Source organism: Falco naumanni, chromosome 20, assembly GCF_017639655.2.
Source record: "Falco naumanni isolate bFalNau1 chromosome 20, bFalNau1.pat, whole genome shotgun sequence".
NCBI classification, from domain to species: domain Eukaryota; kingdom Metazoa; phylum Chordata; class Aves; order Falconiformes; family Falconidae; genus Falco; species Falco naumanni.
The window spans coordinates 1,537,020-1,552,617 of NC_054073.1; the positions used below are offsets into that span (position 1 = coordinate 1,537,020).

General features: G+C 68.2%; 3 protein-coding genes across 3 annotated transcripts; 2 read left to right on the top strand and 1 right to left on the bottom strand.

Annotated features, from left to right (window-relative positions):
- The first annotated feature begins 1,057 nt into the window (after positions 1 to 1,057).
- LOC121099586 (thioredoxin interacting protein) lies at positions 1,058 to 4,994 on the top strand. The gene is made up of 8 exons (XM_040618737.1): positions 1,058 to 1,556; positions 2,485 to 2,557; positions 2,660 to 2,807; positions 3,127 to 3,229; positions 3,357 to 3,613; positions 3,723 to 3,879; positions 4,000 to 4,148; positions 4,276 to 4,994. The coding sequence occupies exons 1-8, from the start codon at positions 1,307 to 1,309 to the stop codon at positions 4,309 to 4,311; spliced, it is 1,173 nt and encodes a 390-aa protein (XP_040474671.1). The 5' UTR covers positions 1,058 to 1,306; the 3' UTR covers positions 4,312 to 4,994.
- Positions 4,995 to 7,816: 2,822 nt separating this feature from the next.
- Positions 7,817 to 10,880, bottom strand: POLR3GL (RNA polymerase III subunit GL). Its single transcript, XM_040577859.1, has 8 exons — positions 10,844 to 10,880; positions 10,222 to 10,361; positions 10,005 to 10,134; positions 9,388 to 9,456; positions 9,207 to 9,263; positions 9,038 to 9,111; positions 8,775 to 8,888; positions 7,817 to 8,681 (listed from the first exon to the last, which is right to left on the bottom strand). The coding sequence occupies exons 2-8, from the start codon at positions 10,339 to 10,341 to the stop codon at positions 8,595 to 8,597; spliced, it is 651 nt and encodes a 216-aa protein (XP_040433793.1). The 5' UTR covers positions 10,342 to 10,361; positions 10,844 to 10,880; the 3' UTR covers positions 7,817 to 8,594.
- A 494-nt stretch (positions 10,881 to 11,374) lies between these two features.
- On the top strand, positions 11,375 to 14,542 carry ANKRD34A (ankyrin repeat domain 34A). The gene is given in 5 exon segments (XM_040577978.1): positions 11,375 to 11,672; positions 12,470 to 12,631; positions 12,633 to 13,176; positions 13,179 to 14,264; positions 14,358 to 14,542. Coding segments are annotated over 4 exon segments (1,944 nt in total). The 5' UTR covers positions 11,375 to 11,672; positions 12,470 to 12,502.
- Positions 14,543 to 15,598: the final 1,056 nt, after the last annotated feature.

Here is a 15,598-nt window from a genome sequence, read left to right on the forward strand (position 1 = left end):
AAGGTGAGACTTGTTGATGAAAAAATACCAACCATTTTCTACAGCCGATAGCAAGAAACATCCAGACACTGTAATCTTAAAAACAAACACTTGGCCTCAGATATTTTTCGACAGCCACTTTCTGTCCCCTCCCCCCTCAAGACATCCTCTGGAAGGATCCCGAAGCATGGGGGAGCGGGAGGGGGTGTCACGCTTCCCTTTTGGGCCTATGATGGTGCGTTGGGAGGGATATTTCTGGGACAGACGCATGGGAAAGGCCCAGAACACGGTCGTGGGTGGGAAGCGGGTGCAGGCCCCTCATCAGGGTGTCATGGGAAGGGGCAGAAGTGGGGGAAATACCCCCCAATACACAACCCAGAAGGAAGGGGGGAGACCCACCAGGGTCAGTCCTCGGTCCCTTACCTCAAATTCGTCCTTATTTACCTCAGATAACGTGGGGGGAAGGGGGGCAGCCCAGAAAGGGGCTGAAGCAGCACCTCAGGCACGGCAGAGGGGAGGCCAGGGGCGCTGAGGAAATGCCCCCAGGCTGCCCTGGGCCGGAGGCTGGGGGGGGGGGGGGGGGGGGGGGCGGTGAGGAAGGGGGCAGACAGGCCCCAACGGGGCGACGGGGGCACCAAAGGCCCTGTCGAGCCGCTCCCAGTTCACCCAGTACACCAAGTCCCAGCCCAGTAGGTCCCAGTCACCCACCCTGGGGGCACTCTCCCCCTCCCTCATGGCCAAGAACGTCCCAAGCCGTTCCCTGCTCGCCATTGGCCACCGGCGCCGCCGTCCTCACTTCCCATTGGCCTGCTGCGCTGTCACTCTGACCCACTCACCGCCCCCCCGCCCCCTCTTTTTCCTAGAACACGCTCGCCTCTCCTTCACACGCTGTCCACGCTCCCCACCGGGAGCGCTGATTGGTCGGCGGGGCTGTAAACAAGGTGGCGGTGGCCAATGGTGGCGCTGATCACGCGAGCAGCACGCCTGGCCACGCGCCCTCGGCGTGGAGCTGCTGGCATCAACAGGCGCAGGGCGGGGGGGGAGCGCGCGGGCGCGGCTATAAAAGGCGGCGGGCGGAAGGGGCCGCGCTCACAGAGCTGAGGGCAGCGGTCGTTACGGCGCGGCTGTGGCGTTCGCTCCCACCCCTGTAGCTCCTTCAGCTTTAGCCAACAAAGGCTTAAACTGCCAATTTTGAGTGAAATTCGCCTGGTTTAGAAGAATTTTTTTTACTTTCTGAGGGAAAAAAAACCCCAAAAACCGGCGGTTGTTGCCCTGTGCTGCTCTTCTGCTTGTTTCTCGAGAGCATTTCTCCCCACTCGTCTCAGCCATGGTGATGTTCAAGAAGGTGAAGAGTTTCCACCTGGCTTTCAGCGAGCCTGAGAAGGTCTACTGCAGTGGGGAGAAAGTGGCCGGGCATGTGTTGGTGGAGGTGGCTGAGGTCACTCGAGTCAGTGCTGTCAAGGTGCTGGCCTGTGGGGTGGCCAAAGTCAACTGGGCCAAGGGCCCCCAGCAGTGCAAGCAGGAGGTGGAGTACCTGCGCTTCGAGGATGTCCTCAGCCTGGAGGAGCAGCCCACTGGTGAGGCTCTGGGGCTGGGAGAAGGGGAGCAAAAGGTGGGGGTGTGGGGTGGATAAAAGGGCTTGGAAAGGTGCCTGCTGAGGAGCAGCTTTTCCTTTGCTCTTGGGAGGCCGGAGTGAGTCTCCTGGTTGCATCCCTGTGGGATACATGTTGGCTGGGCAAGTTGTGCAGCGAGGAGTCGCGGTGTTCCGTGGGGGATGATGAGTCTGGGGAGAAGTAACCAAACGCATTGAAACCTGCGGAGGGTGGCAGGGCTTGGTGAAGTCAAGCTCAAAGTTTGCAAGGTGAGGGCTAAAAGCAAAGCTGGGCGAGCTGCCTGCCGTTGGGTGTTGGTGTGGCTGGCGGAACGGCAGCGATGCCCGCAGGGAGCGAGAAGAGGACTTGGCCTCGGCTGAGTGTCGAGGCAGCCGGAGGTGCCGGTAGCCCACACGGGGCAGGTGGTGGCCCAGGACAAGGAGTTTCTTCTCCTGGGCATGGAGAATTGCCTCCAGCAGCCTCTCTGTTAGGCTGGCTCCAGGGAAGGCGAAGATAGGACTTGGCAGAGTGTCCTGGTAGATAACCAAGGCGACGTGAAGTCTTTGGAGATGGAGAGATTGCCAGGCAGAAGAAGTGGGGACTTGCTGCTCCCACGGAGTGGAAGTGGGGTGTAGCAGGGAGTGAAGCACATCAGGACACTGTGTTCTGGCTTCAGTCGGATGTTGAAAGAAGTGAGATTCAGTGAGCCTTACTTCCCTGCTTCGAGAGGACAGCGGGCTCTCGGGCTGTTTTAGGGGGGTAGACATGGGTGGCTCTTACCCAACAGCTCATGCGGCTCAAGCCTGTGCAGCGCTTGACTTCATCGCGCCTGTGTAAGCAAACGGGGGATAATGCTTAAGAACAAACCCCCAGAGCTTCAGCTGACGCTTTCCTTCCACTTCTCTTTTCCCAGATGAGGACGGCTCTGTAATCCTGAGACCCGGTAACAAGTACGAGTACAAATTCGGATTCGAGCTTCCCCAAGGGTAAGTATGAGATGAATGCTGCTTCATAAGAAGACACATTGGGATTGTTGTGGAAAAACTCTTGCTGCTTCAGATGTCTTAATGAGTGTTTCTTCCCCACAGGCCTCTGGGTACCACCTTCAAGGGAAAGTACGGCTGCGTGGATTATTGGGTGAAAGCCTTCTTGGAGCGCCCATCTATCCCTGCTCAGGAGATAAAGAAGCGCTTTGAGGTTATGGATCCCGTTGATGTGAACACTCCAGAACTGTTGGTACGTGCTGCTTCGCTCAGAGAAGTTTGGCCGTAGACAGGTGTTAGGAGGGAGAAAAAGCCCTTGGGTAGGGTCAGTCTGACCTCTGGCATTAAGATGCCTCTAATGGGCTTTATTGCTGAGCATGGATTAAATACTTAGTTCTTAAGAAGTACTACACTGAGAGAAAGAGAGCTGCTTGTTCTGCTTTCGCTTGGCTGCAAGGCCCTGGAACCTGATGGGGAAGTTATAGTTCATTGCAAAACAAGAGGAAGGAAGGAGGAGCGGGCTGGGAACAGCAGGCTGGTATCACCTGGGTGACAATCCTGTTTGTCAACAGTCCCCAGTTGCTGCCAAGAAGGAGAAGAAGGTGTCCTGCATGTTCATTCCTGACGGACGCGTGTCGGTCAGCGCTCAAATCGACAGGAAAGGGTTTTGTGAAGGTAAGAGCCTGTCCTCCCCTCTCAGAGAAGGGGAGGTGAGCGGTACCCGAGCATCGGGGGTGTAAAATGGCAAAAACGGGGGAAGTGCTCTGGCCTTGCTCAATGCCAAACGCTGTTCCCTCCCCAGGTGATGAGATCTGCATCAATGCTGACTTTGAGAACACTTGCTCACGCATCGTGGTGCCCAAAGCAGCCATCGTCGCCAAGCACACCTACCTGGCCAATGGGCAGACCAAGGTCTTCACCCAGAAGCTCTCCTGCGTCCGAGGCAACCACATAGTTTCGGGCATGTCCGAGTCCTGGCGGGGCAAAACCATCCGCGTCAAGAAGCTCAAACCGTCCATCTTGGGCTGCAACATTCTGCGTGTGGAGTATTTCCTGCAGGTGAGCGGCTGGACTCGCTATTTCCCCCTCCTCACTCGGTCGGGCGGGTTAACTTTGTCCACCCCTGGGTCCCAACGTTCCTCAAAACTCTTGGTTCTTGCCTTCGCAGATCTACGTCAGTGTCCCTGGGTCCAAGAAAATAATCTTGGAGCTGCCCCTCGTCATCGGCAGCCGCTCGGGCATCAGCAGCCGCAGCTCCAGCATGGCCAGTCAGACCAGCTCCGAGATGAGCTGGGTGGATTTGAACCTCCCCGATGCTCCAGAAGGTGAGTGGAGCTGTGGTAACTGTGAAGGGGGTCCTTGGTGACCCCACCGAAGTTTGGGGCGCTGTAGCGGAGTGTTGGGGGGCAGAACCCAGAGCTCACCGATCCCTCCATCCCTTGCAGCACCCCCATGCTACCTGGACATCGTTCCTGAAGACCACCGCCTGGAGAGCCCCACCACGCCTCTCCTGGATGACCCCGACAGCTTCGACAGCCCCATATTCATGTACGCCCCGGAGTTCAAGTTCATGCCACCGCCCACCTACACAGAGGTGAGCAGCGGTGGGGGGGCAGCAGGGGGGCGAGCCGGAGGGGTCTCACCTGCGCCAGGCCTGCTGGGGGGTAGCGTGGGATTCAATCTCGCAGCATCTCAAATGGGTTTTTTGCTTCCTCGCCCAGGTGGACCCCTGCATCGCCAACAACAACGTGCAGTGAGCGCAGAGTCAAGAAAAAGTAACTTTCCGGCTTTTTTTGTGGACTCCATGTGCTGAGGCGCACGCCTGGGGTGGCACGGACATCACTCGGTGCCCCGCTGCCCGCAGAGCGGCCGCTGGAAGGGCCCGCGGCTCCTGGCGAGCGTGAGGAGGTGATGAGTGTATGAGTCTGTGTGCCCTGGTGTGCTGGCTGTGCCGAGACGCCCCGCTGCGGCGCCCGCCGTGCCTTCGGACCTTGCTGACAGCCAAAGTCTTCCAAGAGAAAAAACCGCCACCAAACCTTGAACTTAGCACGGTGCTCACATGGAAACGGGCGGGAGAGCCACTGAAAACCAAAACCAAACGCTGAAACGCTGGGTCAGAACCGGCCACCGCGCCCTCCCGTCCGCCATTGGTTTGGTGAATGCGCCACCCAGGCGTGCAGAGATGGTGACTAAACCTGTTCTGGGGTGGCTGCGCCGCAGCTTTCACCTCCCCGTGGCCACCGCGTCCTGCGGCCACCGTCCTACGGTCACATCCAGGCGATGCTGGGCCGGCCAACCCCGTGGGGGAAAGGTGGCTCATGGTGGGAAACGCTGGTGGCACCAGAGCGGGATGGAGAGGGGGGAGCGGCTCCTTTTCTACTGTTTTCTATTTTTTGGGGTGGGATGAGGGGAGAATAAATAAATGTATTTTGTACTGCCACTGCTCTCTGCCTCTGCTTCAATAAAGAGACGTGCGAGATGCTGGCGCAACCGCAGAACGGGGCCTGGCCTGTGCACTCTGGTGCTCGTTAACCAGCCACCTGCTAATTACCTGCTGCTGCGGTGAGCATCTTGCTCTGGCTATAGATCCTGTTCCTGGGGGGGGGTGTGGGGGTGTGGATTTTCCCAGTTTTCCTGGCAAAAGGGGCGCTGGTGGCCAGCAGGGGAAACTGAGGCACAGCATGTGGCAGCGGGGTGATGGGAATTCCCTGCTGGCTGCTGTGGCAATATCCTCCTCCCCAGGCCTGGTTTTTTTTGGGAATGTGGGTGAAAGTTGATGGCGGAGGGCCGGGGGCTGCGGCTGCCTCGAGGAAAACAACCGTGACCTTGGCAGAGGGCTCAGCACCCTGCCCCCCGCGCCGTGCCTCAGTTTCCCTGTCCTGCCGCGGGGGCTGGGCGCCACGGCCGGCCCTTATCTCACCGCCGCTGCCGGCATGGCCTGGCACCCACCCCGCACGTCGCGGCCTTATCGCCGGGACACCGGGGGCTCTGGCTGTGTGCCACAGCGAGCCCGGGGGGGACAGTGGTGGCCCCCCACGAGCCCCAGCGCCTCGTGCCTCAGTTTCCCCGGCCAGGCCCCGCGCCAGCCCCGTCCCAACGCCCCGGGCCCCCCACCAAGTGGGTGAGGGGTCAGCCCCGCTCCAGGCCAAGTATGGGCACAGTGGGCCGGGGGGGGGGGGGGCTGTGCCTGGGGGGGGCTGGCGGGGGGCCAGGGCCGGGAGCTGTAAACACTCAGCCCTTGGCTGCAGCAGGAGAAGCCCCCCCCCCCCCCCCCCCCCCCCCAGCTCCGGAACAGGCTTCACCTGCCCTACAGCCGCCACAGCGGGAGGAAGAAGCCCCCAGCCCCAATTTTATAGCCCCCCCAGCACAGGTTCTACCTGCCCCACGGCCACAGGGGCAAGGAGTCCCCAGCCCCAATTTTATAGCCCCCCCCCCCCCCCCCCCAAATGAGCTCCACCAGTCGAGGGGGGAGGGGGCAGATCCCTGGAGCCCCCCCCCCCCCCGTATGTGTTTTCCCCAGTAGAAGGGCTGGGAGGAGACAGTACCCACCCCCACCCCCCACTTTACAGCCTCAATTAAATAAATTAGGGCAATAAACCCCCCGCCCCGACTCGGACTTTGCTCGGGAGTGTCCGCCTATACCCAGCACCACGGGGGCCTCATCCTGACCCCTGCTGCCCCCCCCCCCCCCGTATTTTCAGCCCCCTGCCCAGTTTTCCTCCTCCATCCCAGGCCGGGGGGGGCGGGGGGCTAATCCCATAGAGCTGAGGAGGCGGCAGCTGCAAAAATGGTCTTTTCTGGAAAAAAAGAAGAAAAAAAAAAAGGATTGAAGCTGCTGCCCCCCCCAGCATCCCTGGATTGGGGGGCAGGGGGTGCTCTCTGCCCCACCCCATACCTGGGGTCACCCGTGTGTCTGTCCTGGCACGAAGCCACCCCCCCGTGGGTCTGTGTCCCGTCCCCCCCAGGGGGGCCCTGGGGACCCTGCAGCCAGGGCTGGATGCGGCCAGGGCGGGGGGTGTGTGTTGGGGGGGGGGGGGGGGGACGCTGCCGCCAGCTGCAGCGCTGGGACCCCCCAGCCCCAGGGGGAAGCGGGAGGGACAGTCCCAGCGGGGAGGTCAGGGTCATGGCTGACCCCCTGGAGTGGGGACCCCCCGGTGCCCCCCAGCCCAGCATGGTGGCTGCCCTCCCCCACCCCACCCCCGCCACCAGCTGCCTCGGGCCGGCTCTGGCGCGGGGCCTGCGCTGGCTGCGGCCGCTGCCGAGGGTCCCAACTGGGCCAAAGGTCCCGCACGGAGCGCGGCAGCGGGGGCACTGCGCTGCTGCCTGCGCCGCTGCCTGCACCCCTGCCTGCGCTGCTGCCCATGCCCTGCTGCCTGCACCCCTGCCCGTACCCTGCCTATGCCCCTGCCTGCACCGCCACCCGTACCCCACCTGTGCTCCTGCCCCTACCCTGCCTGCACTGCTGCCTGCACCGCTGCCCGTACGAGCTCCTGCCCGTACCCCTGCCTCTGCTCTTGCCTGCACTGCTGCCCACGCTCCTGCCCGCACTGCTGCCCCTGCCCACAGCTCGGCCGAGCCGGGGGGGGGCCACTCACACGTGGGGGCCGGTTCCACCACCAAGAGGTTTTCCAGCCCCGGGGGGGTCCCGTCCCCCCCCCCCCCAAAATCGCCACCTCCTGGAGTCCTGTGATACCCCAGGCAGCTCTGATTTGGGGGGGAGGGGGCGGCCCTGCCCAGCCCTGCTGGGGGCTCGGCTGCTTTGCGCCCCCCCCCCCAGGCAGTGGAATGTGCCCGAACCAGGAACTTGGGGCTGGCGCCTCTGTCACATGAGGGGCATGTGGGCACCCCCTGCCCCGGCCTTGACCTGCCCTTCCCCCCCCCCCAAAAAAACAACACTTCCCCCCCTCAAAAAAAAGGCCCTTTCCCACAAAAAAAAAAACCACTTTCACCCCCAAAAATCCTCTTCCCACCCCAAAACCACCTTTTCAAACCTCCAAAAATATAATCCCCCCCCCTCCCAATCCCTTTCCCTCCCAAAAAATATATTGCCCCCCCCCCCCCAGGCACCTTCTCCCCGCCCCCCCCCCCAGCTGCCGGCACACGCCAGGCGCAGCCCCACACCCCAAATCTGTCCCACCACGGGGGTCCTGGGGGGCCACAAGAGACCCCGGGGGGGGGAGGAGGGGGCTGCTGGGGCTCCCCTTCTCCCCCCCCCCCCCCCCGAATCCCAGCGGGATTTGAGGTCGGGACAAGCTGGAAATCCCAAAATCAGCTTTATTCCACCGAAAATTTGTTTTAAAAAATCCCAACTATTAAAAAGCTGCTGCAAAATAAGGGGGGCGGGGGGGGAGAGAGGTGGGTGTCCCTCCCCCCCCCCCCCCCCGTCACCCCAAAACCCACCTCCAAAAGGGACAGTGCCACCCACCGCTGGGTGGGGGACAAGGCTGGGGGGTCGTGTCCCCCCCCCCAGCCCCCAGCAGTGTCCCAGGCCAGTGTCCCTGTGACACGAGCGCCACCTGCCGGCTGGGGGGGGGGGGGGGGCGACAGGGGACCCCAGTGTCCACGGTGGGGGGGGGTGACAGTGGATCCCAGTGTCCATGGGGGGTGTGTGTGTGACAGGGGACCCCAGTGTCCCGGGGGGGGGGGGGGGATGGGGGATGACAGGGGACCCCAGTGTCCATGGGGGGGGGTGTGTGTGTGTGGAAGGTGACAGGGGACCCCAGTGTCCCGCGGGGGGTGTGTGTGTGGAGGGTGACAGGGGACCCCAGTGTCCACGGTGGGGGGGGTGACAGTGGATCCCAGTGTCCATGGGGGTGTGTGTGTGACAGGGGACCCCAGTGCCCCGGGGGGGGGGGATGGGGGGTGACAGGGGACCCCAGTGTCCATGGGGGGGTGTGTGTGGAAGGTGACAGGGGACCCCAGTGTCCCGGGGGGGTGGGGGTGTGGAGGGTGACAGGGGACCCCAGTGTCCCGGGGGTGGGGGTGTGTGGAGGGTGACAGGGGACCCCAGTGTCCATGGAGGAGGGGGGAGGGGGGGGGGTCAGTAAACCGCCTCGTCCATGTTGTCGTCGCTGTCGGCCCCGAAGTCCTCGCCATTGTCGAAGTAGGACATGATGTAGTCGGTCTCCTGAGGACAAGAGGGGGGGGGGGGGCAGGTGGCACCTAGCCCCCCCTGCACCCATCACCCCACCCGGGGTCCCCCTGGGCCCCCCCACCTCACCTCCTCGTGCTCCTCCTCGTCATACTCCTCTTCCTCCTCCTCCTTCCCTTCTTCTTCCTCCTCCTTCTCCTCTTCCTCCTCCGATGTCACCTCCTCTTCCTTCTTCTCCAGGCTCTGGGGGGGGGTGGGGGGTGGGTGTCAGGGGAGCCCCTACAGCGTTAATGTGGGGGGGGGAGGGGTGCAAAATCCAGCCAGGCCACCCCAGCAGGGACCCCCACCACTACCACCGGGGCGGCCGGTGGCTGAGCCTTCGGCCTCGTTACCTCCAGCTTCTTGATGGCCTCCTCCTTGTCGAGCGCGACGCGCTGCTTGCACTTGGGGATGAGGATGGTGGTCCCTGGGGGGGTGGGGAGGGAGGGCAGAAGGTGGTGTCACCCCCCCCGGGGGGGCAGCCTGGCCCCATGGCGGGGATGGGGTGGGGGGGTCACTCACTGCCCCTCCGCAGCCGCCGCACCCGGATCTTCAGCTCCCGTGGAAGCCGCCTCCAGTCTGGGGGGGGGGGGGGGGGGGGGGGAGGCAGGGGGGCAGAGAGAAGGGCTGGGTCAGGCCCCCCTGCCCCACACTGTGCCCGCCCCCCCCCCGCCCTGCACTGCCCCCCATGTCACCCCCTGACCTGGGTTCCAGTCGATGGCGCTGTCGACGGGGCTGGAGAGCTGGTACTTGTCCGAGTAGCGCTCAATATCTGGGGGGTGGGGGGGGTGGGGGGGTGGGAGTCAGGGGGGGGCGTGTGGCTCAGGGGGGGCACGACGGGACAGATATGCAGGGACAGCCGATGGCACTGGGTGGCCCAGCTGGAAACATCCCCAACAGGGCCCAGCACGGGGGGGGGGGGGGGGGGCGGGGGGGGCATCCTGACAGTGAGGGGGGGGTGACAGTACAGTGGGGCTGGGGGCAAGGTGGGGGGGATTACAGTGCAGAGGGGGAGGGGGGCATCACAGTGCAGTGGGGGGGACATGGGGCTGGGGGCGGGGGGTGTGTGTGTCATGACACAGTGGGGGGACCATGGGGCTGGGGGGGGTCACTGTGCAGTGCAGCTGGGGTGTCACGGCGCAGCGGGGGGGGGGCCATGGCGTGTCATGACACAGGGGAAGGGGGGGCCATGGGGGGGTCATGACACGGCGGGGGCCACGGGTGCCAAGCTGCCCCGGCGCAGCGGTACGGATGCCGTGGGTCCCAGCCTGGAGGGGGGGTGCAGGTGGCTGTGGGGCACCCCCCATCCCCCCCCCCTACCTCTGCGGGGTGCCCCGGGCTTGACGAAGTAGGGGAGCCCCTTCATGGCCCCGCGCAGCTCCTGCTTCAGCGCCAGCATGTACTCCCCCTCCTCGCCCCCCGGCAGTGGGGCTGCCCGCTGCTCCAGCGCCTGCGGCACCAGCGCTCAGCTGGGGGGGTCGGGTCAGGGGGACCCCAACCAGGGGCACCTCCCCCCCCCCCCCCAACAAGGACTTACCGGGAAGAGGGGTGCGGGCTGCAGCGTGGGGGGGGGCAGCGCGTCCCCCTTGCCGATCCCCACCGCCTCCACGTTGAAGGTCATCTGCCCCCGGCCGCGGCCGCGACCCCGGCCCGCCATGCCTGGGGGGCACGGGGGGGCTGGGGGTGCGGGGTGAGGGGGGACCTGGGTGTGCAGGGGGGCGCGGGGGGGCACGGGGGGCGCGGGGTGAGGGGGGCTGGGGGACATGAGGTGAGGGGGACATGGGGGGCGCAGGGGAGGAATTGGGGACATAGGGTAAGGGGGGCATGGGGGGGGCTGGGGGGTCATGCGGGGTGCAGCGTGAGGGAGGCATGGGGGGGCGCAGGGGGGCCTGGGGGGGCTAGAGGCCCGGGGTGAGGGGGCTCTGGGGGGCCGGGGGTGGGTGCAGGGAGGGTCAGCGCTCAGGCGGGCACAGGGAGCTGTGGGGCAGCCCCCCGGACCTGGGGACACGAGGGGGACAACACGGCGCAGCCCCCCGGGACACGAAGGGGGGGGGGGGGGGGGGGGCGGGGCACAGGGAGCTGTGGGGCAGCCCCCCGGGCCGCAGGGGAACACACGACCCACGGCGCAGCCCCCTCCCCACCAGGGCCCGTACTCACACCGCGCACGCGCTCCACGTGCTTCCGCGGCGGCGCAACACTCGCAGGGGGGCGGAGCCCAGGTGCCAGCGCCGCGCTGATTTGTGGGCGGCGGAGCCAGTCAGAGGGGAGGGGCGGGGCGAGGGGTGGGAACGGACACTTGAATGGGGCGGGCGGGGATGAATGGGGCGGGCGGGGATGAATGGGGCGGGCGGGAGCTGGGGGCACGGTCCCACGGTTCCCGCCCCGCTGCCCTACGGCACGTCAGCCCCCCAGCCCAGACCGGACTGGGACCCCCAGGCCTGCTGCCCCATGGCTCCCAGCCCCGCCACTCTGGGCCCCCCAGCCCCTCTGCGCTGTGACCCCTGCCCCCGCCAGGACAGGCCGCTCAGCCCCACCACACTGTGCCCCCCAGCCCTGCTGCCCCATGGCCCCCCGCTGTGCCAGCCCCCATCGCCCCCAGCCCCACCACACCGTGCTCCCCTACCCTGTGCCCCGTGGCCCCCAGCCCCACTGCGCTGTGCCCCCCGCCCTGTGCCCCATGGCCCCCACCGTGCCAGCCCCACGGGGCTCCCCCCCTCACACCCCCGCAGCGGGTGCGTTGCCGGCTGCGCCGCCGGGTGATTCATCCCGCCCCGGCCCCCCCCGCCCCTCGCCGGCAGCCGCCAGAAATAGCGAGGCGGGGCGGGAGGGAGGACGACCCCCCCCTCCAAATAACCTCCCCTGCCGCCCCCCCGCACGCTACGCCGGCGGCGGGCCGGGATGGCGGCCACCGGGCGATGGCCTCGCCGCATCCATCCCGGGGACAGCTGGGACCCGGCGCGGGGGGGGTACCGCGCTCCCGTCACCATGGTAACAGGGGAAGGGATTGGGGGGAGAGGGGCTGGGGGGGTGTCCCCTTTCTGGGCTGTTCCCCCTCCCCGGGGTCGCCCCGAGAGGCAGGCCCGGGCTTAGTGGCAGTCGGTGCCTTGCTGGGGGATGGGGGGTGGGGGGGGACGCTACCCACCAGGCTGGTGAACTGGGGGGAACGGGAGGGTCGGTGGTTTCCCCCCATTTTCCCGGCTGGTCAGAGATGAGGAGCAGGATGAGCTGCCGTCACCATGGGAACCGTGTAGGCAGGGATGCGGGCAGGGCTGGGGGTACGGGCAGGGGATGCACAAGGGGTACGGGGGGGTACGGGCAGGGGATGCAGGATGGGGATTTGGGTTTAAAGGAGGGGATAGAGGTGGGGGGCAGATGGGGGTACGGGAGTACGGGCAGCGCGGGAGGCACAGGCAGGGGTAGGGGTATGGGGCAGGGGTGGGATACAGGCAGGGATGGGGGATATGGGCAGGGATGGGGGAGGCACTGGGGGCACGGGCAGGGCTGGGTACGGGCAGGGCTGGGGTATGGGCAGGGGTGGGGGCATGGGCAGGGGTAGGGGTACTGGCAGGGATGGGGGCACGGGCAGGGAAGGGGGCACGGGCAGGGGGGTAACAGGCAGCGGGGTGGGGGTGCAGGAGCGGGCCAGTGGGACGCGGGGAGGGGGGGTGGGGGGCCCGGCGGGGTCCGCCGCCCCCCCCCCCCCAGCTGGGGCCAGCGAGGCGGGGGGCTGCCGCGCGTTGGGGGGTGGGGGGTGGGCGTCTGACCCCGCGCCGATGCCGTTGCAGTGAGCGCCCCCCCGCGCTGCGCTGAGCCCCGCCATGCCCAGCCCCGGCCGGCCGGGCGTCGCGGGGCCGCCCCCCGGGGGGAGCACGGTGCCCACCGACGGCTCGGCGCTGCTGCGGGCGGTGGCGCAGGGCAAGTTCCGCCTGACGCGGCTGCTGCTGGAGGGGGGGCGCCTACATCAACGAGGGCAACGCGGCCGGGCAGACGCCGCTGATGGCCGCCTGCCGGGGGGGGTACGCGGCGCCGGGCGAGCAGCCGCGGATGGTGCGGTACCTGCTGGAGCGCGGCGCCGACCCCCACATCGCGGACCGGACGGGGCGCACGGCGCTGATGCACGCGTGTGCCGAGCGCGCCGGGGCCGCCGTGGCCGCCGTCCTGGTGGCCCACGGGGCCGATCCCAGCGCCCGCGACTACAGCGGCGCCTCGGCGCTGGTTTACGCCATCAACCGGGGGGACCGCGAGACGCTGCAGGTGCTGCTGGACGCCTGCGCGGCGCGGGGGAAGGAGGTGATCATCATCGCCACCGCCACCGACCCCTCGGGGGCCAAGACCACCCGGCAGTACCTCAACTCGCCCCCCTCCCCCGGCCTCTGCATGTCGCCCTCCGACATCGACGTGCGGGCGGCGGCCTCGCCGGGCTGCGGCGAGCGGGAGGAGGAGCGGGACGTCTTCTGCTTCCCCCCCCCCGCCGCCCCCCGCCCCACCGCCCCCCCCCCGAGCCGCCCCGCGCCCGGGGCCGCCCGCTGAAGCGGCTCAACTCGGAACCCTGGGGGTTGGTGGCCCCCGAGGGGGCGCGGGGCCCCCCCGAGCGCCTGGTGGCCGGGCTGGAGGGGCTGAGCCTGGGGGGGCGCCCGCGGCGGCACAGCGTGGAGGGCCGGGAGGCGGCGGGGCTGCCGGGGGGCGCCTGGCCCGAGCGGGGCCCCCCCCTCGCCCCCGGCCCGCAGCCGCTGCCCCGCCGCAACACGGCCCCCGAGGCGGCGCGGCCGTGCGCCCCCCGCCGGGGACCCCCCCGAGGGCCCCCCGCTGCCGCCCGCCGAGTCACCCCCCCCCGCCGCCCGCCGCCGCCCCCCCCCCGGGCTGCTGGAGCGCCGCGGCTCCGGCACCCTCCTGCTGGAGCCCCTGGCCCCGGGGCGGGCCGGCTTCTTGCCCCCTCTGCACCCCGGGCCGCCCCCCCGCGGCCCCCCGGCCCCCCCCGGCCGGCTGCTGCGCCGGCACTCCATGCAGCCGGAGGAGATGCGGCAGCTGGCCACCTTCCGGAGCAGCGCGGGCCCCGAGCCGGGCAGTTAAGGACCCCCCCGGGGGCCCGCGTCACCCCTGTCGCCCCCGGGGACCCCCTCGTGACGGGACCCCCCCGAACGGCCGCTCTCGTGCCAGCGCAGGGCCTCCTGGGGCGGCCGGTGGCCGCGTTCACTCTGAACCCTACTGATGACGGCGGGCACGCCACGACTCTTCCATTGCTGCCACCGGCGGGAGCTTTGCACGACTCCAGATTCCTCCGGGAGCTGGTGCCACCCCCCTCCCTCCAGGCTCCACCGCATCTTCCTCCCGCTCCTTCCTCATCCTCCCAGCAGCGCTTTTCCCTGCGGACCGCGGCAGCCGATGGCCCGACCTGCCCCAGGGCCCGGCCAGGCGCCGCTCGGGGCTGGGCACTGCGAGCAATAACAGCTGCCAGGCACCCGGGCGTCCCCCCCAGGGGGGGTGTCCCCCCCCCATTTTGGGGCACAGGGTCCCAGCGAGGGGGTGCCAGGGTGGGAGCGGGCGGCGGGGCTCGCACTGTCGGCGTCCTGGTGAATAAAGGCCCCAGCACAGCTCAGCCCATCGGCCAGTGTTGGGGGGGGGGGGCGCTCGCCCTGGCAAGGGCTGGGGGGGGGTCAGCACATCTGGGTGCAGGAGGACTGGCACAGCTGGATGGCAGCACATCTGGGTGCCAGGGTGCTGGAGGAGTAGCGTACCTGGATGCTGGCACATCTGGGCACCGTGAGCCTGGGGAGGAGTACATCTGGGTGCACAAGGACTGGCGCATCTGGGCACCAGCACATCTGGGCACCAAGACATCTGGGCAGCAGGGAGCATGATAACTGAGCACATCTGGGCACTGTGTGCCTGGGGACTAGCACATCTGGGCAGTAGGGAGCACGATGACTGAGCGCATCTGGGTGCCATGTGCCTGAGGACTGGCACATCTGGGCGCCAGCACATCTGGGCAGCAGGGACCATGAGTACTGGCACATCTGGGCGCCGTGTGCCTGGTGCCTTTGGGTGCACACGGCCTGGCACATCTGGCGCCGGCACATCTGGGGAAGGGGGTCCTGATGGCTCTTGCCGGTGGGGTGTGGGGGGGAGAAGCTGCAGCTGCGGGGGGGGGCCCGAGCCGCGCCGTGCCCGGGGGGGGGGGGGAGGGGGCAGCTCATCCCGCAGGGCACTGCTGGGTCGTGTGTCCCCCCCCAGGGGAGGCAGCGGGGGGTCCCGGGGGATGGTGGCTCTGCCCTGGCGCAGCGGCCGGGTGGCCCCCGCCGCGGGGTGGGGCCGGGGGGTGCGGGGAGCCCGGGCCGGTGCCGCAGCGGGGGGGGCCGGGCTGGGCCGGGCGGGCGGTACCGGCTGCGGCAACGGCTCCCGGGCAGCGCTGCGGAGCGGTGCGGGGGGGCTGCGGGCCGGGGGCGGGCTGCGGGGACAGGGGTACGGCCGGGCCGGGGGGCGCTGCAGGGGGCTGCTGCTGCTGCTTGGGGACACTGCCGGGGGACATGGCTGGGGGGCACAGCTGGGGCGGGGGGGCACCGCCGGGGGACGCCGCCGGGGCCGGGGGACGCCGCCGGGGGACACTGCCGTTGCTTGGGGACACTGCCAGAGCTGAGGGACGCTGCCGGGGGGCACCGGTGGGGCTGGGGACAGCGGCAGGTTGGCACACTGCCAGGGCTGGGGACGCTGCCGGTGTAGGGGGGCACCGTGACCGGGCGTGGCTGGGGGTGGGGGCAGCACCCGTGGGACACCCGGGTCCCTCCTGTCCCCCCCGCGCTGCTGCCGGGGGCTCAGCCCGGCTGGGGGGTCTCAGGGGACCGGGCACAAGGGAGGGAGGCGGAGGAGGACACCCAGGGCTGGCCAGGGGACACGGGGAGGGCGCGGGGCCGGGGGAT